Source organism: Toxorhynchites rutilus, chromosome 2 (assembly GCF_029784135.1).
Source record: "Toxorhynchites rutilus septentrionalis strain SRP chromosome 2, ASM2978413v1, whole genome shotgun sequence".
NCBI classification, from domain to species: Eukaryota; Metazoa; Arthropoda; class Insecta; order Diptera; family Culicidae; genus Toxorhynchites; species Toxorhynchites rutilus.
In genome coordinates this window covers 202823844-202849220 of record NC_073745.1, presented here as the reverse complement: position 1 = coordinate 202849220, position 25377 = coordinate 202823844, and the positions used below count along the sequence as shown (strand labels likewise).

General features: G+C 34.0%; 1 protein-coding gene across 4 annotated transcripts in view; it reads right to left on the bottom strand.

Moving 5' to 3' along the window:
* Positions 1–17704, bottom strand: part of LOC129771424 (FH1/FH2 domain-containing protein 1) — a 268143-nt gene extending 250439 nt beyond the window's left edge. For 2 of the 4 annotated variants that reach the window (XR_008742368.1, XM_055775046.1), the window contains exon 1: positions 16864–17704. Coding sequence is in view for 3 of the 4 variants with exons in the window: in XM_055775046.1 (XP_055631021.1) it covers positions 16864–16890 (27 nt within the window). In the remaining variant the exon portion in view is untranslated. The remainder of the gene's footprint in view (positions 1–16863) is intronic. The other 2 variants (XM_055775043.1, XM_055775045.1) reach the window with 1 other exon arrangement.
* Between the last annotated feature and the right edge of the window lie 7673 nt (positions 17705–25377).

Here is a 25377-nt window from a genome sequence, read left to right as displayed (position 1 = left end):
AGAAGACAGTCGAAGACGAGAAGGACATGTTAAGAAAATGGAAAAAAAAACTGAGAAACTGGTACCGGATGACACTGTAAAGGCTTTGATGGAGGGCATCAAGCGAAAATGCGTTCAATTTTACACTCAAGGCTCCATCGATTAACTTTTCTTCATTTTTGAAGTAAATATATGTATAAAACTACCCTAAAATTTTGGTTTGATTCTAAGCATGGTAAGAAAATAGGCATGACATTTTCGGTGTCGCAATAATTTCGTGTTCGCCCTTTACGTTGGAGCTTGAATGATAATGTTCTCAACTTCTAATTTAATTCAAGAGATTACAAGTTATTTACATAGTTAAATGAAGTGAACTAGAATAACAGCCACTCCATGCCAAACCGATATAGTAGTTCTCAGATTTTCGTGAAAACTACCCTTTATCGCAATTATTAGACCCATATTTTTTAATTTTTTTCCTTAGGGTTACTATTTCCATTTTAGGGTGGTCTCGAAAATATTTTTTTTTTCCAAAAATCGATTTTTCTTGAAAATTCATTACCTTTGAACTACTATACCGATTTAAATGATCGGCACACCAAATAAAAGCCAATTAGCCAGGGAAAAATGTTAGACTTGTAAAAATTCTGTATTTTGATTTTTTAATTATTGGTTGTATTTGTTTTTTGTTGTTTTCATGGTCTCGGTGCTGTATTTTTTTATATTTTTTTGAAAGCTGAGTATGTTTTTCATAACATATCTCGAAATCAGAGAGGCGTTTTTTTTCGGTTAACCAATGGTCCGAATAATCAAATTGTTCTCTCTTTTTCCACCATAAAAATCCAAAACTTTTGATCTACTAGACCGATTCAGATGATCGACATATCAAATTAAAGGAATTAGATAGTCTCTTTTAAAAAATATTACGCTTGGGAAAAAAATGTATTTTGTTTTCGTAATTATTGATTGTAATTGTTTTTCATAGCTAACATGGTTTCGGGAACATGGGCGCCATATTTTTTTACATAACATAACATATCCGGAAAAGTGTTTTTCTCGTTTTGAGATATGATTTTCCGAAGTTGACATGTTTTCAGTTTTCGTTCAATATACCTATGCGACTGGACCACATATGTGCGACTAGAATCCAATTTCGCAAGTGAGGTATTTTTATAAAGAAGGACAATTCATTGGCTTCAAATTGGTATATCGATCATCTAAATCGGCACAGTTATGAATTTTTAAAAAAGGTCATTTTCGGAAAAAAGGTCAAAAATGATTTTTCGGACCATCGGTTAGTTTTGAAAAATCCTAATTCAAGAACAAAAAATGCGCCTCTCTGAATTTTGGATATGTTACGTAAAAAATCCTCAGCTTTCCAGGAAAAATATAAAAAATGGTCCCGAGACCATGAAAACAACAAAAAACCAATACAATAAATAATTACAAAATAAAAATTCAACGCTATTGCAACTGTAATATTTTTACAAGAAAGACTAACTAATTGGCTATGATTTGATATATCGATCGTCTGAATCGGTTTGGTAGTTCAGAAGTTATGAATTTTCAAAAAAGTCAAAAAAAGTTGATTTTTTGGACCGCCCTAAAATGGAAATGGGCACCCTAAAAAAGAAACAAAAAAATACGGATCTAATATCTTGCGATAAAGAACAAAACTATTACTTTTCACGAAAATCTGAAAACCACTATATCGGTTTGCAATGGAATGGCTGATAATGTGATTGAAAAAGAATTTACAAAATGCTTGGTCATCCATGTGCATGGCGTAACAAAACATTTTATTAAAATTATTTCAGGAAACTTGAGATGGGTCGCGAAGATGGAAAACTGTTATTCAATTTATTATAGACCAACAGACTTCTTCTCCAGCTTGACGAGTCTACATTACCCAGCTCTGTTGTTGGGGTATAATATCGGCCCTTCTGACAAAACTTTCAAAACCAAATTAGAAGCCAAAGCCAAAGAAGCCAAAGAACCAAAGTAGAAGAGAATATCCACAGTTTATGCATTCGTCCAAATTATCATAAAAGCTTCAAGGCCATGTTATATTATCATATGTCACTCACTTGGGCACATTACACAAGGATTTTACTAAAATGTTTATAGATCTTCGAAATTTTGAAATTCCTCAATGGATAATAAATCAGTACTATATCACATCCATGGAATGAGCCAAGGTGAGAATGCAAGAAAAGTTGATTATCATCAGCACATATGAGGCAAGAGTACAACGAAGGTTGTCATATGTTCTAGTTATAACGAAACATTGAAAAACAGTATCCTGCGATATGAGACATTGTTGAAAAATATCATCATCATACTTTGTCGATTCATTATGATTGAAAACAACGCGAAACCGAAGGAACCATGAATTGTGAATAGATTGGTTTGCAATTTGAATGTTTTTATAGTTTGTGAGTAATTTGTATTAATAATTATTCATTACATTTCAAATTTACTAAATTTTATCTCTATCTATTTTGTTGAATATGATGAGAAATATGTTTTCTGTATCATAGTGCCTTTCAACACTTTTGGCTGGTTTACTTCCATTTTTTGGAAGAATGTCGGAACTGTGAATTGAACTCATGACCTTTTATGTGAGAGGTGCAGATGTTACCACTACGCCATATCGCCCCGGTGAGAAAATAATGTCAAGTTCATTCATTTAACCAACTGCAATGTTTTCAAATTGATAATTATTCAGTTAGAAAAAAAACTAAAGATAGGATTTTCAAAATAATTTGACTATGGGGGTCTAAGATATGATTTAATTCTGGAAAAGGGGTCTCTTGCCCAAAACAGTTTGAGAACCCCTGATGTACAGGAACCTCACTAGTGGCGGCTAGAATATTGTCATAAATTGCATTGCATAAATTTTCGTTGACCAAAACACTGCTAAACTGTAACCGGTACAGATCAGCAATATCAGGATTCATCGGTTGACTCTTCTCGATCTGTCATATTCCCGTTGGATTCTTTTTCTTGAGCTTATTTTATAGTGAACGTTGATGGGCTTGTAAAGCTGTTTCTAAGTCGCTTATGCATTTCGTCGGCGATATTATGCGCGTGAGCCACTAATGTTTCAATCGTAAATAAACGCGTGCGGTGAATCATATTTTTACTTCGGTCGTCGCACTCGTGGCTCGCGTCTGATGTGACAATGAAAATATCATAAATATTTGATTGTGTTATAAAATAATCATCCCTCTATTTTTATAGAGCTAATTTCACCATGAGAGAAAACTCTTGACGTACTGGCTGGTACTGACATAGGTATTAGATTTAATTCCTGATCGGTCAAGGGTCTTCCCGGGTTGGAAATTCTCTTGACATGCCTTGGGAGAGTTACTGGGCCTGAAGTGTCGGAAAAAATTAGGTTTGGGGTTGCTCAGCTGTCTGGACTCGAAAGCGATCGCATTAGCAGATATAGGCATTGGGTTCGATTCCCGATCGGTCAAGTGTCTTCCCGGATTGGAAATTCTCTTGACATGCCATGGAATAATTAGCGTTCAGATAATGCCCTTACTTGTTCTTTTGATAAACAATCTATGCCGTACAACTGGACCGGACCATTTTTTGTTTTTAACTTGCTTACTGGTTGATTTGATATTACAAAGAAACTTCTCCATATAATTATCCACAAGGTAACTCGCCCAGCTCAAACCTATGTAGGGGACCATCATCATATTAAAAAAAACTCTTGACGTCTCTGAATCAACTCGGCATCAATTCAAAGAACATAAGCTCACGTGTTTAAATTTTTAATTTTTTAGGTATTATTCATTGACGAATCAATATTCCCCGAAATGCTTTTTCAATGAAACTAACATGCTACTGCTGTGGCTGTTCTACGATAAATCTTGACAATTTTCATTTGATATGAACGGCGCGAATGATTTTTGCAACATTTTGTTTCAAGCAGTTCGTTTAGAAGGCTTCAGTCGCATCAGTCGACGGTTGAACCAATGTGGGTTAATAGATGGGGATGGAATCTTCTTAGGTATGAATTTATCGATTCCATGAACAACAATATTTCAACAAGTTATGAACGGAGGTCATTTTCGGATTGATTTGGTGTCCAATACACATAAAAATTACGTCAAATAACAAAAATAGCTACTAAACAAAACTTTTTGTGAGTGATTTTCAGACAATTGCGCTACAAATATGGCACATATGCTTCCACTATATATATATGTAGAACGCATCGCACGAAAAAATCTACAAATGTTGTCCAAGAATCTACGGGCATATGTAGTGCAATGGAAAACAAAAAAAAAGGACAACACCATCCAGACGAAATATGTTTATCTTTATTGTGAATGTCACCATAATGTAGCCAGACTTTTTTGCTTCCACACCAGGAGAAGAACTCCCAGTGTATGCAAAGAATGTGCAACGACACGCAAGACTTGCAGTGTAGATGCATCATCCAGCAGCCGGAGCGTAGCAGAAGTTCGAGTCATCCGTCCATCTCGGATGAAAAATTTAATTTCAAGACTTTCTAACGAGCAAAATAACTTTTCATTAGACACGAGTCGCAAAACCGAAAAGGCACCCGTTCCGTCTATCTTTTCCCTCATATATTGCTCGAGGCTTTCCACACAGAACCGATGCACTGCATTCCAAATGAACTCTTCCTACGATCTGTGATGTGCCGGAATAGCCTGGTGCGGAGAGGAAAATGTATGCGCTCAGAATTGGGATGATGGAAATTAATGAATGGAAAAAAATGAAATTTGTCAAGACTCGTCGTCGAACAGCCACAGCAGGAGCGAGTTAGATTCATTGAAAAAACATTCCGGGGATTCGTCAATGACCTACCTAATAAATGAAAAATTTAAACACGTGAGGTTATGTTCTTCGAATTGAAACTGAGTTGATTCAGAGACGTCAAGAGTTTTATCTCATGATAAAATTAGCTCGGTAAAAATAGCGGAAGGATTATTTTAAAACATAATCAAATATTTATGATCTTTTCATCGTCACGTCAGACGCGAGCCACGAGTGCGACGACCGAAATAAAAATATGATTCGCCGCACGCGTTCATTTAAGATTGCACGAAATATCCGTCACCAACGTGAAACATTAGTAGATCACGCTCACGTTTCCGGCGTAGTTACTTGAAATTGAAGGAAAAAGAGCAAACGTTTAGTGTTTTAAAGACACCTGCTATCTACTCCACTCCCAAAATGAGTAACTGACCTGGTTGTTTGGTTTCATTTTGTCTTCCCACGCTAGAGTATGAAAAAGTCTGGATTTAACCTCCTCTACCGATGAAAGACAACACGAGGCAGGGTAATGATAAACATCTGTAGAGTAACAGTCATGATTCGGATATGTTGCTAACCTTCATTTTCTGTGTTTCTTTAAATATGAATTGTTTACATTGACGGTCTCAATTTTTGATTTGAAAACTCATATGCTTTAGACAGTACATTCTGTCAAATGTATGCCGGGAATTTGTAATTTCAAATCTTCCCGCTGCGCAAATTTATTTGTTTTAAAGTTGGTACTACTATTAGTGGTCTTAATGTCAATTGAGTTTATTCACAGCGCCATTAAAAACAAATTTTTGATATGGATAATTCTACTGGTCAAAGATATTTATTGTGTGAAATATTGTGTTGCGAACAAAATTTCTTGTGCCGAAACGATTTTTATGCGGAAGCGACAGACGAGACCGGCCGTGTCTGAGCAGCAGACAATCACCCAGAAGGAGTAGCTTGAGGTGCAGGTGAAAGACTTCTTTCCGACGAAGCACCATGTCGTGCTCATAATGAAAGACGAGACGTACTTGACGCTAGAATTTAACGAATGACGGGGGACCGGGTACATTATGTTCCCCAGGTATGCGATGACGTCAAATATATCTTCCACACCAAGTTCTCGAAGAAGGTCCTTCTCTGGCAGACGAGAAGGGAATGTCCAAGCTTCTTCCGAGTCTTGTGGCGAACGGGGAGATATACAGTACGAAGTGCTTGACGGAAGTTTTCGCCTTCATCATGAAGTATCACGCGAAGGTGATGTGGTATTTATGCCGAACCTGGCATCAGCCCATCATACCAAAAGATCATTGGGGGATGGATCAGCTGGAGATAAACATTGTAGCGAAGACCGCCAACCTTTCAATTTTCATATCCGAGCTGTACCTAACATCGCACACCATTTGCGGAGAGCAGCGAATGGGATGGAAGCAAAAACGACAGAATTTTTGTTTCTCACTGAAGCGGTGTTGCTAGTAGAACTTTCCGATCTATATGAACATATATTTTGTAAGGTATAGCAGCGTTAAAAATGAAAAAAATATAATCACACTACCCTGAGCGTCTTGCTAGCTAAATATTCACATAGTTTGCACACTCTTACACTTATGGGTCAAGATTTGTTGCTGTAAATGAATATGAATAATCATTCGGGGAATATAATCTTTCTGCACCGAAACCGACCATGACGGTTTTGGTTTGCTTGCTCGTGAATCATGAAGTCTGAACCGAAGCAGATTTGTCTCGTTCTCTTTTTGTATCATGATTTGTAGCATTTAAAAGCAAAAGAATGCCACTGGAGGAAAATATTTCTGTAAGATCATATTCGAACGAAAGCGAATTATTCAGTGAAACGGTCAATCGGCAAACACTGCTTCCCAGTACACCCAGCTGCGACCGACAGAAAACTTTTGGCCAAACCTCAAACGGAAGACTTTTTCTCCAATAACTTCATGGCCAAAACGGAGAGACAGCTAACCACCAAAGCCCCGAAAAGGTTACAGAACACGCCGACATACATCTTTTCATCGGCCATGGTTGAGGTTCCGGCCAACTTCCGTAAGGCCGCCCTGCACTTCATTTACGATACATCATCAAACAACCTTGCCTTTTCCTGACCAGCATACACTAGTTCTTCCGGCTTATTCAACACGTTAAGCCCCGACCGATTTAGGGGACCGAAGATGAACTTTTCGTCTGACTCACGTTGGTCAATGCGGTTCAATAGGGGTCTTTTTATAAAAATAATTTTTCAATTTTGTTGCTGTCGTTCCCAGTTGACAATCTCTCTAAACAAAAAGTCCGCTGTCGGTGAGATGAAACCAGCTCAACGTGTTGATCTTCAGATGCATTGGAAGCGCTCTTGAACAGTCTGCTAAGCAAAAGTTTGTTTTTGAAGTTCATCCATTTAAGAAAATCAACATGATCAAATTGTAATATTGACATATATTGATATCGCGGGACGTTTTCGCCTCTTTTGCCAAAAACGGGACATTTCGCAGGACGCTTACGCGGGACCGTACCACACAAAGCAATCGGGACCAACATTTTTTTCGAAACAGTTGATTATTGATTATCTTTTTTACTAAGAGAATATCTTGAGTCATAAACTGAAATAAAATAATTTCGTATGCAGAATGGCTTAACTCAAAAGGCCGTGGAAACTAGGCAACGAATCGACTCCAACTTCAAAGAACATAAGCTTTACACCAGGAATAACACATATTTACCATTGATTACAAATTAACTGTTGGAAGACCTGAAAAAATTGGTGGCAATATAGTTGCCACTGCCCGTTAACCCTAAAACACTGTTTGCCGCTGCCTTGTAAATTCGCTTCATTGCGCATTGGCTTATGCAAAAATCAAAACAATATTTTCAGTACAGCGAAAAACAGTTTTTTTAGTTGAAAAAAAATCATATATTTGAATTTTTCAAATTTTATTTTACGTTTATTTTATTGAAAAAACTGCATTATCTTACACAGTAGAAACTAAGATATTAAGTGAAAGATTTGTTCTTCTCGCGAAATATTAGACCCGTATTTTATATTTTTTCCTTGGGGTGACCATTTCCATTTTAGGGTGGTCCGAAAATTCTTTTTTTTCTCATTTTTCCAAAAAAAAATTAAATTCATAACTTTTGAATATTGTACCGATTCAGATGATCGATATATCAAATTAAAGCCGCTTAGCTGGTTCTACAACAGTTGAAGAAAATTCGGAAATCGGTTTCGTTATTATCGATTGTATTTGATTTTTTATAGCTTTCATGATCTCAGGACCAAGGGCTATATTTTTTATATTTTGTATTGAAAGCTAAGGATTTTTACATAAAATATCCAAAAATCAGAAACGTTTTCTTTTTTGAGTTATAATTATTTAAAGTCAACCAATTTTTTCCCTTTTTTCCACCAACAAAAATTATAACTTTTGACCCACTGGACCAAATGAACCACATATCAAATTAAAGCCAATGAGATAGTCTTTTTTGAAAAATATTACGCTTGCGGAAAAAAATGTGTTTTGTTTTCGTAATTATTGATTGTATTTGTATTTTATACATGGTTTCGGGACCAAGGTCGCAATATTTTTTCATATTGTTTTCTTGAAAGCTGAGATTTTTCTACATAATATATCAAAAGAATCAGAGAATTTTCAGTTTTTGAATGATGTTTTTTCAAACTTAACATGTTTTCAGTCTTCGTTCAATATTCCTATACGACTAGAGTAGTAACTAGAATCTAATTTTTACCCAAGAGTGATATTTTTTCAAGGGATAATAGCTTATTGGCTTCAATATGTCAATCCTCTGAATCGATCCAGTAGCTCAAAAGTAATATTTTTTTTGAAAAAAAAGTCATTTTGGGAAAAACTGGAAAAAAAATAGTTTTTGGACCATTGGTTTAGTAAATTTTGGGTGGAAAATTATACACCCATACCTCGCTATACGGCCGCTCTTTATACGGCATTTCGCTATAACGGCTCTCTTCAATTCAAGCACGTTTTCGATTTACGACCTAAAATATTTCGTTATAACGGCAAAAAAAAATTGAGGATTGGTTCAAAAATCACTTTTGTACAGAAGTGAAAAAAATATTTGCGAAACAATAACTTAAGCAACATACAAATTAAGTATGTATACACATATTCCATGTAACATGAAGTTGTTTATAGATTATTGTTGGTTTTTATGTATGTATGTTGTATGTATTGTATGTTATATGTTTATGTTATGCATGTATTTTTGATTAAAATGAAATAAAAATAAAAGGATAAAATGCATTTTGAATCATAAACCATGTTACATATTTAACAAATTTGGAACTGACCTGATTGAATTTGGATAAATTTGTATTAGAATACTTGATTCCTTATACGGCTTTTCGCTTTGCGGCCGAATTTCGTGGAACGTATCTAGGCCGTAAAGCGAGGTATGGGTGTAACTCAAAAACGAAGAAAAACGCCGCTTTCAAGAAAAAATATAAAAAAACTAGCTGACCTGGCAAACTTCGTCCCGCCCAAAATTTGGCTCCATTTGCTTTATTAGTTCTCGAGTTATGCAGAAATTTGTGTTTCATTTGTATGGCAGCCTCCCCTTAGAGAGAGGGGAAAAGTGTCGAACCACCATAGAATCGTTTATCATCCCTAAAACCTCTATATGCCAAGTTTGATTCCATTTGCTTGATTAGTTCTCGAGTTATTCAGCGCAACCCATGTAGAGGGGGAGAAATGTCAAACCACTTAAGAAACGTTTATTTTCTCCTAAAACCTCCATATACCCAATTTGGTTCTGTTTGCTTGATAAGTTTTCGAGTTATGCAGACATTTATGCTTCATTTGTATGGCAGCCCCCCATAGTGAGGGGTAGGAGTGTCTAACCACCGTTAAAAACTTTTAGTGCACCCTAAAACCTCCACATGCCAAATTTGGTTTCATTGGCTTGATTAATTCTCGAGTTACGCAGAAATTTGTGTTTCATTTGTATGACATCCCCTTCCCCTTAAAGAGGGGGGTGGAGTGTCTAACCACCATAGAACCATTTATTGTACCCTAAAACCACCGTATGCCCAATTTGGTTTCATTTGTTTGATTAGTTCTCGAGTAAAGAGAAATTTGTGTTTCATTTGTATGGCAGTCCCTTAAAAAGGGGGCAGGAGTATCTTACTACTATTGAATCGTTTATTGTACCCTGAAATCTCCACATGCCAAATTTGGTTACATTTGCTTGATTAATTCTCGAGTAATGCCGAAATGTGTTTTATTTGTATGGCAGCCCCCACCTCCTAAAAAAGGGAGGAGGAGTATCTTACCACCATAGAATCATTTATTGCAGCCTAAAATCTCCATATGCCTAATTTGATTTCATTTGCTTGATTAATTCTCGAGTAATGCAGAAATTTGTGTTTAATTTGTATGGCAGCCCAGGGGTCTTAAACTATCATGAAAACCTTCCCCGGCCCCAAAACCCCCTACATACCAATTTTCATGTCGATCGGTTCAGTAGTTTCCGAGTCCATAAGAATCAGACAGACAGACAGAAACAACTGCGAGGGCTGCTGAAACGGACTCTACCCCACGAGAGTCGCTGTGACGGAGTGCGCGTTATGTTGGAGGGCACTGCTTAATCGGCGCTCTGTTGGGAAGAGAAATCCTGCGAGGGTGGCTGTGACGGGGCGCGCGTCTAGTTGGAGGGCGCTTCCTAATCGGTTCACGTCTCGACAGGTGAGAAACCCCGCGAGGGTGACTGTGACGGGTTGCGCGTCAAGTTGGAGGGCAATTCCTAATCGGTACACGTCTCGACGGGTAAAAGGAATCCAGTGCAACGGATGTGCGTGGCGGAGTACAACGGATTCGTAAATGAGATATACAGAGAAAAAGGGAAGGATCAACGCTAGTTAGCGTTGAAAACTCGTGAAGTGCATGAGCACAGCCGCCCCCTGAAGTAGTCGCCTAGATGTGGTCCCGGGGGGAATGAGGCTACGAGTAGAGGGCTTGGTGTTTGTGGGTGCGATCCCCACTCGACGTCTGGGTTATCCCTTCCCAGATAAGGCCTCACCTCTATAAAAAAAAAAACAGACAGACAGACAGACAGACAGACAGACAGACAGACAGACAGACAGACAGACAGAAATCCATTTATATATATATAGATAGATATATATAAAAATAGTAGGACATTGTCCCGTAGATGGGCAGCTTCGCGCCCGAAACCGGTCGACACTTAAGGTAATTTTTAAACCATTTAATAGTAAAAACAATAAGTGTTTGTCTTGTCTCGCGTCGCGTCTTAGTGAATGTCGTGAAGTTTTTACGTTGCACAACAAATCAAAATAAAAAGAGATATATAATGCCCATGAAAGCTATAAAAACCAAATACAATTAAAAAACAACGAAAACAAAATTCAATTCATCTGCAACTGTAGAGAAAAGACCAGCTAAGCGGCTTTAATTTGATATGTTGATCATCTGAATCGATCCAATAGCTCAAAAGTTATGAGTTTTTGGAAAAAATGAGAAAAAAAATTATGTTTGGACCTCCCTAAAATGGAAATGGTCACCCCAACGAAAAAAACCGGTCTAATATTTTACGATAAAGAACAAATCTACCACTTTTCACGAAAATCTGAGAGCCACTATACCGGTCTGATATGGAATGGCTGTATTAATAGATGACACAAATTAATACCTACGTGGGGGCGTCAAAAGTTCCTCGGGAAACATTAGTGCCATTCAAGACAAGACAACAGCTGAATGAGAATGCATGAACAGGAATTTAAACCAATGTTTCTTAGGCTCCAAACCACGAGTTATGTGACAACATCAACATTGCTTACATATTATTCTCAAGAGTCACACATTTCGAGGTTAGTTTACTTAGATGTTATTTCGATAGATTTGATTTGATTTGATTTGATTTGATTTGATTTGATTTGATTTGATTTGATTTGATTTGATTTGATTTGATTTGATTTGATTTGATTTGATTTGATTTGATTTGATTTGATTTGATTTGATTTGATTTGATTTGATTTGATTTGATTTGATTTGATTTGATTTGATTTGATTTGATTTGATTTGATTTGATTTGATTTGATTTGATTTGATTTGATTTGATTTGATTTGATTTGATTTGATTTGATTTGATTTGATTTGATTTGATTTGATTTGATTTGATTTGATTTGATTTGATTTGATTTGATTTGATTTGATTTGATTTGATTTGATTTGATTTGATTTGATTTGATTTGATTTGATTTGATTTGATTTGATTTGATTTGATTTGATTTGATTTGATTTGATTTGATTTGATTTGATTTGATTTGATTTGATTTGATTTGATTTGATTTGATTTGATTTGATTTGATTTGATTTGATTTGATTTGATTTGATTTGATTTGATTTGATTTGATTTGATTTGATTTGATTTGATTTGATTTGATTTGATTTGATTTGATTTGATTTGATTTGATTTGATTTGATTTGATTTGATTTGATTTGATTTGATTTGATTTGATTTGATTTGATTTGATTTGATTTGATTTGATTTGATTTGATTTGATTTGATTTGATTTGATTTGATTTGATTTGATTTGATTTGATTTGATTTGATTTGATTTGATTTGATTTGATTTGATTTGATTTGATTTGATTTGATTTGATTTGATTTGATTTGATTTGATTTGATTTGATTTGATTTGATTTGATTTGATTTGATTTGATTTGATTTGATTTGATTTGATTTGATTTGATTTGATTTGATTTGATTTGATTTGATTTGATTTGATTTGATTTGATTTGATTTGATTTGATTTGATTTGATTTGATTTGATTTGATTTGATTTGATTTGATTTGATTTGATTTGATTTGATTTGATTTGATTTGATTTGATTTGATTTGATTTGATTTGATTTGATTTGATTTGATTTGATTTGATTTGATTTGATTTGATTTGATTTGATTTGATTTGATTTGATTTGATTTGATTTGATTTGATTTGATTTGATTTGATTTGATTTGATTTGATTTGATTTGATTTGATTTGATTTGATTTGATTTGATTTGATTTGATTTGATTTGATTTGATTTGATTTGATTTGATTTGATTTGATTTGATTTGATTTGATTTGATTTGATTTGATTTGATTTGATTTGATTTGATTTGATTTGATTTGATTTGATTTGATTTGATTTGATTTGATTTGATTTGATTTGATTTGATTTGATTTGATTTGATTTGATTTGATTTGATTTGATTTGATTTGATTTGATTTGATTTGATTTGATTTGATTTGATTTGATTTGATTTGATTTGATTTGATTTGATTTGATTTGATTTGATTTGATTTGATTTGATTTGATTTGATTTGATTTGATTTGATTTGATTTGATTTGATTTGATTTGATTTGATTTGATTTGATTTGATTTGATTTGATTTGATTTGATTTGATTTGATTTGATTTGATTTGATTTGATTTGATTTGATTTGATTTGATTTGATTTGATTTGATTTGATTTGATTTGATTTGATTTGATTTGATTTGATTTGATTTGATTTGATTTGATTTGATTTGATTTGATTTGATTTGATTTGATTTGATTTGATTTGATTTGATTTGATTTGATTTGATTTGATTTGATTTGATTTGATTTGATTTGATTTGATTTGATTTGATTTGATTTGATTTGATTTGATTTGATTTGATTTGATTTGATTTGATTTGATTTGATTTGATTTGATTTGATTTGATTTGATTTGATTTGATTTGATTTGATTTGATTTGATTTGATTTGATTTGATTTGATTTGATTTGATTTGATTTGATTTGATTTGATTTGATTTGATTTGATTTGATTTGATTTGATTTGATTTGATTTGATTTGATTTGATTTGATTTGATTTGATTTGATTTGATTTGATTTGATTTGATTTGATTTGATTTGATTTGATTTGATTTGATTTGATTTGATTTGATTTGATTTGATTTGATTTGATTTGATTTGATTTGATTTGATTTGATTTGATTTGATTTGATTTGATTTGATTTGATTTGATTTGATTTGATTTGATTTGATTTGATTTGATTTGATTTGATTTGATTTGATTTGATTTGATTTGATTTGATTTGATTTGATTTGATTTGATTTGATTTGATTTGATTTGATTTGATTTGATTTGATTTGATTTGATTTGATTTGATTTGATTTGATTTGATTTGATTTGATTTGATTTGATTTGATTTGATTTGATTTGATTTGATTTGATTTGATTTGATTTGATTTGATTTGATTTGATTTGATTTGATTTGATTTGATTTGATTTGATTTGATTTGATTTGATTTGATTTGATTTGATTTGATTTGATTTGATTTGATTTGATTTGATTTGATTTGATTTGATTTGATTTGATTTGATTTGATTTGATTTGATTTGATTTGATTTGATTTGATTTGATTTGATTTGATTTGATTTGATTTGATTTGATTTGATTTGATTTGATTTGATTTGATTTGATTTGATTTGATTTGATTTGATTTGATTTGATTTGATTTGATTTGATTTGATTTGATTTGATTTGATTTGATTTGATTTGATTTGATTTGATTTGATTTGATTTGATTTGATTTGATTTGATTTGATTTGATTTGATTTGATTTGATTTGATTTGATTTGATTTGATTTGATTTGATTTGATTTGATTTGATTTGATTTGATTTGATTTGATTTGATTTGATTTGATTTGATTTGATTTGATTTGATTTGATTTGATTTGATTTGATTTGATTTGATTTGATTTGATTTGATTTGATTTGATTTGATTTGATTTGATTTGATTTGATTTGATTTGATTTGATTTGATTTGATTTGATTTGATTTGATTTGATTTGATTTGATTTGATTTGATTTGATTTGATTTGATTTGATTTGATTTGATTTGATTTGATTTGATTTGATTTGATTTGATTTGATTTGATTTGATTTGATTTGATTTGATTTGATTTGATTTGATTTGATTTGATTTGATTTGATTTGATTTGATTTGATTTGATTTGATTTGATTTGATTTGATTTGATTTGATTTGATTTGATTTGATTTGATTTGATTTGATTTGATTTGATTTGATTTGATTTGATTTGATTTGATTTGATTTGATTTGATTTGATTTGATTTGATTTGATTTGATTTGATTTGATTTGATTTGATTTGATTTGATTTGATTTGATTTGATTTGATTTGATTTGATTTGATTTGATTTGATTTGATTTGATTTGATTTGATTTGATTTGATTTGATTTGATTTGATTTGATTTGATTTGATTTGATTTGATTTGATTTGATTTGATTTGATTTGATTTGATTTGATTTGATTTGATTTGATTTGATTTGATTTGATTTGATTTGATTTGATTTGATTTGATTTGATTTGATTTGATTTGATTTGATTTGATTTGATTTGATTTGATTTGATTTGATTTGATTTGATTTGATTTGATTTGATTTGATTTGATTTGATTTGATTTGATTTGATTTGATTTGATTTGATTTGATTTGATTTGATTTGATTTGATTTGATTTGATTTGATTTGATTTGATTTGATTTGATTTGATTTGATTTGATTTGATTTGATTTGATTTGATTTGATTTGATTTGATTTGATTTGATTTGATTTGATTTGATTTGATTTGATTTGATTTGATTTGATTTGATTTGATTTGATTTGATTTGATTTGATTTGATTTGATTTGATTTGATTTGATTTGATTTGATTTGATTTGATTTGATTTGATTTGATTTGATTTGATTTGATTTGATTTGATTTGATTTGATTTGATTTGATTTGATTTGATTTGATTTGATTTGATTTGATTTGATTTGATTTGATTTGATTTGATTTGATTTGATTTGATTTGATTTGATTTGATTTGATTTGATTTGATTTGATTTGATTTGATTTGATTTGATTTGATTTGATTTGATTTGATTTGATTTGATTTGATTTGATTTGATTTGATTTGATTTGATTTGATTTGATTTGATTTGATTTGATTTGATTTGATTTGATTTGATTTGATTTGATTTGATTTGATTTGATTTGATTTGATTTGATTTGATTTGATTTGATTTGATTTGATTTGATTTGATTTGATTTGATTTGATTTGATTTGATTTGATTTGATTTGATTTGATTTGATTTGATTTGATTTGATTTGATTTGATTTGATTTGATTTGATTTGATTTGATTTGATTTGATTTGATTTGATTTGATTTGATTTGATTTGATTTGATTTGATTTGATTTGATTTGATTTGATTTGATTTGATTTGATTTGATTTGATTTGATTTGATTTGATTTGATTTGATTTGATTTGATTTGATTTGATTTGATTTGATTTGATTTGATTTGATTTGATTTGATTTGATTTGATTTGATTTGATTTGATTTGATTTGATTTGATTTGATTTGATTTGATTTGATTTGATTTGATTTGATTTGATTTGATTTGATTTGATTTGATTTGATGTAACTTAAGGAAACAATTCCTCAGATCACTTGAGTTGTAAATTGATTGGTTTAATTAAGTGACAAAACAATTTTAATTATTTTGACTGAGAAACACTATCTATTTGTTTTTTGTGTGAAGAAGTGGAGAACTTCTCTAAGAGTTGAAGGTATATTCTATTAGAAATGAAATTACGTATCTTATGTGTATTTGATGCAATATTTTGCCGCAGTGTGTCATCTAGTCATTAATTTAACAACAAAAAATGCAAAACCGCAAACAGCATCATCTCACTACCCTAGTCCAAGGTTCGCCATTTTCTATCCAACAACGAAAATGTGTGAGCAACGAAACATTTCTACTGAGAAAAAAAACATTGGTTTGAAAAAATGAGGTGACCGCCCGAAATTAGTGTTGGAAAACTCAGAAGGAACGTGAACCAAAACAGACATGTGGCTGCAATAATGGGAAAACACATGTTGCTGAATCAGTAAACGTACGAAGCTGCCACGCCACGTTTTTTGGTAATGACAACAAGGGAAATAAAAACATTTATAAACAAAAAACACTTAGTTGTGAACACTTACACTATAGTTGCTGCGATATGACGACATCGCCACAGTCTGCTGTATCTCCGTCTACCGCTCTCGGGGAGAAGTCCTTTCTATTCGTCACCGTCGTTACAAAAAAACAGGATACTTGCTGTTACTGCCGGTTTTTTTATTCGTTCCGTTGTTTTAAACTGCTGACTCCACAAATTGATTCAGGAAAAAAGTGAGTCGACGTCACACTTCTGATTTTAGAATCACCACTGATACAATTTCCCAGCTTCTAGCGCTTCTAGGTTTTATCTTTTCTTTTTCTTTCCTTTTATAGCTCTCGAATGTGTTACAACTATTTTCACTCGCACTATACACCACTTGTTGCATCACCACGATTTCCTTTTCTCCATTTTCACTGCTCTCCAGATTAAATTTAGTCGGTGGCTTTGATTTTCTTCTGAAATCACGCTTGGTTGGCAGTGAATTGCCACATTCGAACCACTCGATATAAATGCAACTTTGAAACGAACGAACGATTATGTTGAAATACTATCGCTAGAAACGACCATCAATCTTTTCTTCCTGATTAAGCGCACCAATAGAAAACAATTTAACACCGGGAAGAAAAATTCACTCACGCACGATCACGGCTTGACAGCAGCTCTCGTGTGACGTGTGATCACGATCTGTTTCGGTGGGTGGTGTTCAGCAGAACCGATGGGAGAGCGCTAAATTCTCACCACACTCTCGCTCCCTCGACATTTACGCTTATTTTTAACTTTTATGCCCACTTTTCCCGACACCATCCGTCAAATTCACCACTCATAGCAGCACACAAAAACAGGATAGAATAGAATTTTCACATAATCCCACAATGTTTTTTTTACTACCGGAAGAGAGCTTCGAAGATATTGATTTGATTCCAGCCGACACAATTCAGAACAACAACGTACAGATAAACGGTGTACAGGTAAACCCACAGCTGGCAGTGGAGCCGCTTGGTAAACAGTAGATTGTTGATTTTCGGATAGCGCACCCCGTAAACCAGTTTCTTCACCAACGTGCCACAGAGATAAGCGACCGTGACCAGCAGCAAAATTCGGCGCAAATGAATCAAGATTATTGCCATTACTTCTAGAGCAGCAGCAGCGAAACGCAATCGGATACTCGCACACTCGAAAGAAAAGTCGTATTTTCGTTAATCGATCGATAATCGAATCACATTGTCACGAGGCAACGCACAGAAGCACTGAGAGCAAAAAAAAACAAATTAAAATCCACGCGGAACCGATGCAGTCGTGAAAGAAAAATCTGCCGTTCAGATCGAAGGAAAGCAGCACGACTGAGACCGAAACTCAGCGTCACGGCCAAAATACCGGCCGAACGGTGAAAAACGGCACGATCTGCTGAAAAGTGTGGTGCGTTTGCGCATTGAGATTGCACACACAGTGTCTGTGCAAAAGCTACGCGCAGTCTAGAGCAAAATGCAGTTTTTGAAAGAGGAGTTTGGTTAGTGAGTGATTGACGAATCTGTTGAAACTGCAAGCGATGAACCATAAGTTGGCGGCTTGTTTCCGGGAATGTTATGAGATGGTAAAAAATTACCCATCGTCTTTCAACAATTTGTAAATTGTCAATTATTAGGAATTCCCCATGATTTAAAGATCCAACGTTATCGCAATTTCAATTTTTCGACTTTTAAACTGATTTTACGAAAAAATATTTGTCAAGTATTTTTTTAGATTTTATGGCCATTTTATAACCATATTCCATTACCAAGAATCCTTTTATTTTATTTTTTGACGTGGGACTACGTCTAACCGGAGTATACGGAGGGTAAAATGAAAACCTAAACACAGAACATGCAGGAAAAAATTAAACATTCCGAATGCTTATAACTCGAACATTTCTCATTGGATCGGAAAGATGTTTGCATGAATTGATAGGGAATATTTCTACGCATCTATCGCAATTAATAAAATGTTATTTTTCATTAGATAAACAATTGAATAACTGTAAAATGTTAACCGTTCTTAACGCCCTAACTGCCTCGTTATGATTGGCCTGATTTACGGCTTCCCCAACACAGCCATCATAACCAAGCAGCTACGAGAAAATCGGCATTGCAAACACATGAAAGTATTAGAGATGGGCAAATCAGCTCATCATGGTGAGCGGCTCAGAGCCGTTCAGCTCATACAAGTGAGCTGCTCATTCGGAACAGCTCTTCAGCTCAATTGAATTTTGCGGCTGTCCACACAACTGCATAACTACCATGGGACATTTTATAGTGTTCATTTTCTTAATAGACGGAAATCAAAAAAATAAATGAATTTAATCTGTAATTATACACAAACTAAATTTAATATGGATTATAATAATATAATATACAACAAATATTGAATGCTGAAATCCAACATAAAAGATGCTTCGGATATGCTGAACTTAAACAACAGAAGAACCAGCAATAGCCAAATAAAATGCCTTCAGAAATATTGGCTGAGACATCGTTTTTTGATAAAACTACCGAGATATTTTTTTTGCATCCAAGGATATAAAAATAAATCCATTAATAGGCGCAACGAGAAACAATTCTTCGCCATGACAAAGGTAACAAAAGAACCATTATCAATCATTAGCATTTATGGCGGGTAGTTATCTGAATTGTTTTGATTCAGCACGCGGAAATAAATTTATGTGTTTTAACAGTCATGTTTAAATAACAATATAATATAGTAATTCCATTTACGAGCATATAATAATTTTTATTATTTTGTTTGGCGATGTAAGAAAAATTTAATGGAACGATTGAATATCTTCAAAACAAAAACATTTTTCCTCTCTGGCATCTCTGCTAAAGCTAAAGAACGAAGAGGGACACACGAAAACAAACTGACGTCATATCATAAAGCGCGGGAGACGATAAATTCTTTCGCGTCTCAAAATTCACACTCTCTGCAGCTTTTGCGCTCCACAGCTATGCAGCTCATCAGCTCATCATCTCAGCAGCTTATCAGCTCAACAACTCAGCAGCTCATCAGCTCAACAGCTCAGCAGCTCATCAGCTCAACAGCTCAGCAGCTCATCAGCTCAACAGCTCAACAGCTCATCAGCTCTCCAGCTCCGTAATGAGCTGATGAGCTGCGTTGTTTTGATTGCGAGCCGATCCGAATCCGCTCACTATGATGAAGCGATTCGAATGAACAGCTCATGAGCGGATGGCACATCTCTAGAAAGTATGGGAACTTTTGTTCTCACCGAAATTTTTCCCATAACACAGACTTCAGAACCATGCAGTGTTGGAGAAATCGGCGTTGCAAATAAATGAAAGCTGGGGGTATTTTTGTTCCGACTGAAATGTGTTTCCCTAACACAAACTTCAAATCCATGGAACGTGTGGCAGCTGGCATTGCAAATTCATGCAAGTCGGGGGTATTTTTGTTTCGACCAAAATGTGTTTCTCCAACACAGACTTCAGAACTGGGGAAATTGGCATTGCAAATACATGCAAGTCGGGGGCATTTTTATTCCATTTTTGTTGAAATGCGTTTCCCTAGCACATATTTGAAAACCAAGGGGTCTGGGGAAATCGACTCTGCAAATAAATACAAACTGCGAATACTTTTGTACTCGCTTGCCTCTGTGCAGACTAGAATATGTTTCCTTAACACGGTCTTCTAAACTTAGGAACCTGGGAAAATCGTGCAGACATTAGAGGCGAAAGAACTTTCAAGTTTAAAGCCTCTGTAGTATAAAACGTAGAAGTTGAAATTGTTGATTCATGCAAGCCGGCGGTACTTCTGCACCCGCATGTTTTTTTTTGCACTCCGAAATGTGTTTTCCTAACACGGATTACAAAAGCGGGTATGAACACATCGCTTTGGCTCGGTTATTCAAGATTGCATTGAAGGATATGCCTTCATATCTTCTGCTCACTGAATTTCTACACATACCATTTGATGATTAGGCAAAATGTTGATAACCATTTGCTGCATACGCCTATTGATTAAATAATATGCGTTTAACGTACATTATTTCAAAATCGAAACTGAGTGCCTGTAGTTTATCACATCAAGCAAATTCGCGGTTCGAGAAGGACGTAGTCTCACGTCAACCTTGCGGTTATATCATAGATATAACCCACCCATTTTTATTTTCTAAGACTTAACAGTCATCTTCACTTCAACTTTCGAGATGTAGTAATCACACTTGAGTAAACGGAACAGATTTGTGATCTTAATTTATGGTCCCGATACCATGAAAACTATAAAAAACAAATACAATCAATAATAACGAAAACATAATTCAAATTTTCTGCAACTGTGGTATTTTTCAAAAAAAAGAGCAGTTAATTGGCTTTAATTTAATATGTTGAACATTTGAATTCGTCCAGTGGTTCGAAAGTTTAAAAAAAATCATTTTTGGCAAAAATACGAAAAAATTGATTTTTTGGACCACCCTAAAATGGAAATGGTCACCCTAATAAAAAAAACAAAAACATAAGGGTACAATAAATTGCGATAAAGAACAAAGCTACAACTTTTTACGAAAATCTGAGAACTACTATATCGGTTTGACATGGAATGGCAGATAGAGTACTAATTTAATTTGGGAAAAATAATTTTCATTCATAATTTTTATTTTGAGAGAGGGTTCATTCCTTCTGCAAACCTATATTGTCATGCTCACTGCCCCAATTCGTAATAGGAAGCTCAATGCCGTCAACGCGAATTACGAAATTAAACGAATAACTTACAGATGTCTCCGTATGAGATGAAAAATAGTGCAGAGGCTTAACTAGATTTTCTTTATGATATAAACACATTATAGTATGGAGTTAATCAGATAGGCTTCTGACATAAATTATGTGTTATTCAATGGCTAAAAAGATTTTGTCATTTAGTAGTGTTAATACTTATTATTGAAGAAATTTGTTTCGATTATGTACAGTTAGAAGCTAATCAAGTGCTTTGATATTATTTTTTTTTATATTATAATATTCAAAAAATGGAGTTAATCGATTTGGCAAGTGAAGCATCCATATCTACTCGTAACCGTCAAACGGGTTTTAACGAACAAAAGAACAAAACTTATCTGTTGGCAGGAGGTTCAACTTTCTAATTGAAAATAATTAATGAATATCATTGTAACCAGAGATGCCAACCTCCCTGATTTTTCAGGATTTCCCAGACTTTTTGACACATTCCCTGATATCCTGACAAACACTCAATTTTTCCTGATTTTTCTGAAATGATCCTGATTTTTCCTGATTTTGTACTTTTACTTTTTTTATAAAATATGTTTATTTTTACAAGCTCAGTTACATAAATTAAAAAGGAGCCGAATTCTTAAAAATATTTTTAAAACTATATATAAACAATTTTCTTAGCTCCGAAACCGAGAAGAAAAACAGATTGCTCGCGGTGGACTCGAGTTTAGAAGGTACTTTTTACTTTATTAGAATTTCATTCCGTAATAAATATACAATGTTTTTCTGGTTGGAAATGAGAATTGTAATAATAGCCTGAATAAAAAAGCTCTCCAGTCCGCACTTGGATAATGTTTAACCAACCAAGAGATTCGCTTTATTCAAGATACCCTGTCGACATTTTTTAGAGCTTGAAGTTAGCGTGAAAGAAAGATACTCTATCAGATAAGCATGCCTAAAGACAGATTTATAATCGTTATTTTTTTAATGAAAATAATTACTTGTTGTTTTTTGAATACATAAAACACGTAGTCCTAATTCTTACTTTGCAACTTTGTCTATACATTTCCTGATATTTCACAAAACTCATCATCATTAGCATACTCTTTCGAAATCGATCTCGAAGCTAAACTTATTCATTATTCTCGAAGCTCCATTATGAGCTTATACTATTCAAACAGTCGATAAATTCCCACAACTACTGCTCGCAACAAACTAAAAGAACTTCCAGAATTAATCAATGTGATAGCCGTCGTGTTTCATCAGAGCAACGTCAAACTGCATGTCTCTTTGACAACAGGACGATTTTATTTGGATTCTGGCTGGAATATGCTATCCCACCAGCTAATCTAACCCGATATTGCACCTTCAGATTATCACAGGTTAGGGTCCCTGTGAAATTATCTCTAGCACACGAACATAGTGTCGAAGAAGCATAGAAAATATCTTTCATTTATATATAAAACAGTTTTCGGCGAGAATGTAAACATATTTTGGGAGAATAACATTGGTGTAAAAGATCATAAACTCATAAACTTGAATAAATGTAGTCTGCCTATAAAAATGATGCAATTGTGTTTACAAAAATCGGTTCGAACTTTCCGGACAACACAATATGGGCTATCCTGATTTCTCCTCATTTTTATTTTAATTCTCCCTGATTTTTCAAAATAATAGTTGGCAACCCTGATTGCGACACATAACATGGTGGAATAGATGAACCTACGTGAAATTTACAACCAGATGGCACAGAGAGTAAAATGATGTTGTTTGTTTTTTTTGGTTTGAAATTCGCTTAAATTTTTTAGAAAAATCAATTTTTTGTTCAAATTTCCCGGTTTCAAGTATTCTATCTACGCCGAAAAGGTTTGAAAATCAACCAACTTCATATGATATTGGTTTCATCGTTTCCAAAAATGTACGGAAGTTGGTACTCATAACCTATATGCATTATCAAACTTTAAAAATTCGAAGATTCTCTATGACCTTGGTCCAATCGCGTATAGAAACCATTGTAAATATACAAAAGTCTAACTTTGTTACCATTTACTGACGACGTACAAATGAAACCCAAATGTATGTATTACTCGAGAACTAATTGAGCAAACTGAACCAAATTTGGCATGTGGTGATTTCAGAGGACGAGAAATGGTTTTAGGTGATTCGACACTCCTCCCGCCTTCTCTATGGGGAGGGAGGGGGTTGTTTTGCCATACAAATGAAACGCAAACTTTTGCATAATTCCAGAACTAATCGCCAAATGTGATGGTAAGTGGATCAAACCTGTATTCCATGTAACAAAGAAACATATTATTTCAAGTTATTGAACAATATTGAACGAGAATTGTGGACATAATTAATGTGGACGAAAATAATTTTATATCATGATGACGAGTTTTGAAGTATGTACTAGGAAATTTCTAGTAAAAGGAAATTGTGAAGGGTCAATTTAAAGATTAATCAATGAACAGTTCTGCGATTGGACCCATAAACGTCCGCTTAGTAAGTAAACGTGAAATTTTGATAACAAAAATCTATTTAGGGTGGGACGAAGTTATTTAGGGAAGGGTCAGCTAGTGGTATACATATATATATCCATAGACATACATCGTAAGAACTATTCTGCACAATCTGCATTTGAAATCTCTTAATTTTTCGTAGAGTGACCTCTCTATATAGAAATCAAAGACATAGTCCTACATCAATAAAAAAATGAGCCCTTTTCAAAAAGTAGTCTAATCTTTTTTCGAAGATTTCAAGTATGCAAAGTTGCTTAAATGTTCAATGTCTTTACACTCATAACGTTTCACTGCAAACTGAGATGTTGTTGCCAATGGCCAGTCGATTTACCATTGAATTCGTCATATATCCATATAACCTGGGATGGGACGTAATATTTCGCTTCTCCGCAGGCTTCCATTGTATCGAGCAAAACCATTGCAAATGTCAGCAGCCTTTGGAGAGAAAAAGAAAGCAAATAACAGCTTGTGCGAGCGTTGACTTCGTTGTTTTATTTTTCGGATAGAATGATATGCAAGGTGGATAGCTGTATTTGATTTCGCAATAGTATTGATTTATTCAAATTGTATTTCGCCGTTACTCTAGTTTCCTTTTTTGTATACATATTGATAAATATATACCGGGAATCTGTAATGTTTAATCCTCTCGCTGATCATTTTTCAATTATTTTTTTTTAAAGTTGGTACTACTGTCAGTGGTCTTAATGTCAATTTTAACCCTTTCACGTACAACATCGAGTCTCACTCCTAATTATCCCTAAGGTCTCGACGAGGGCATGGTTCAAGGGATTGAATGTAGGTCGTGATTTCATTCGCGTGATATCTCGGCTTATGTCCAATCACTACAACCTAAACGCGCATCTCTATCGCATTGGGCTCGCAGCAAACAATCTTTGTGATTGTGGCGATGGCTACCACGACATCGAGCATGTTGTCTGGTCGTGTATCCGGTTCCATGCTGCTCGCTCTCAGCTCTCTAGAGCACTGAGAGCACAAGGCAGACAATCGGATATCCCCGTCCGGGATATCTTAGGTAGCCGGGATCCTGATCTTCTGCTTCATCTATACCTGTTCCTCAGAAACGCCGATGTCAACGTTTAATGATGTATCCTTCGTTGTGTCCCCGTTTCATATCCCTCGATCGATAAACTTTTACTTAGTTGCGGCAATACATACACACACTCTTTACAGATGCACGGGCCGAAGGTTGTGCAGTCCACTGATTATTCAACAAGAGCCAAAGGTTGTACCGCTCATGACAACTCTACACGAGCTGATGATTGCGCCGGCTAGTGACCATTCTATCCTGGATTCCTCGAGTCGAGAAAGACG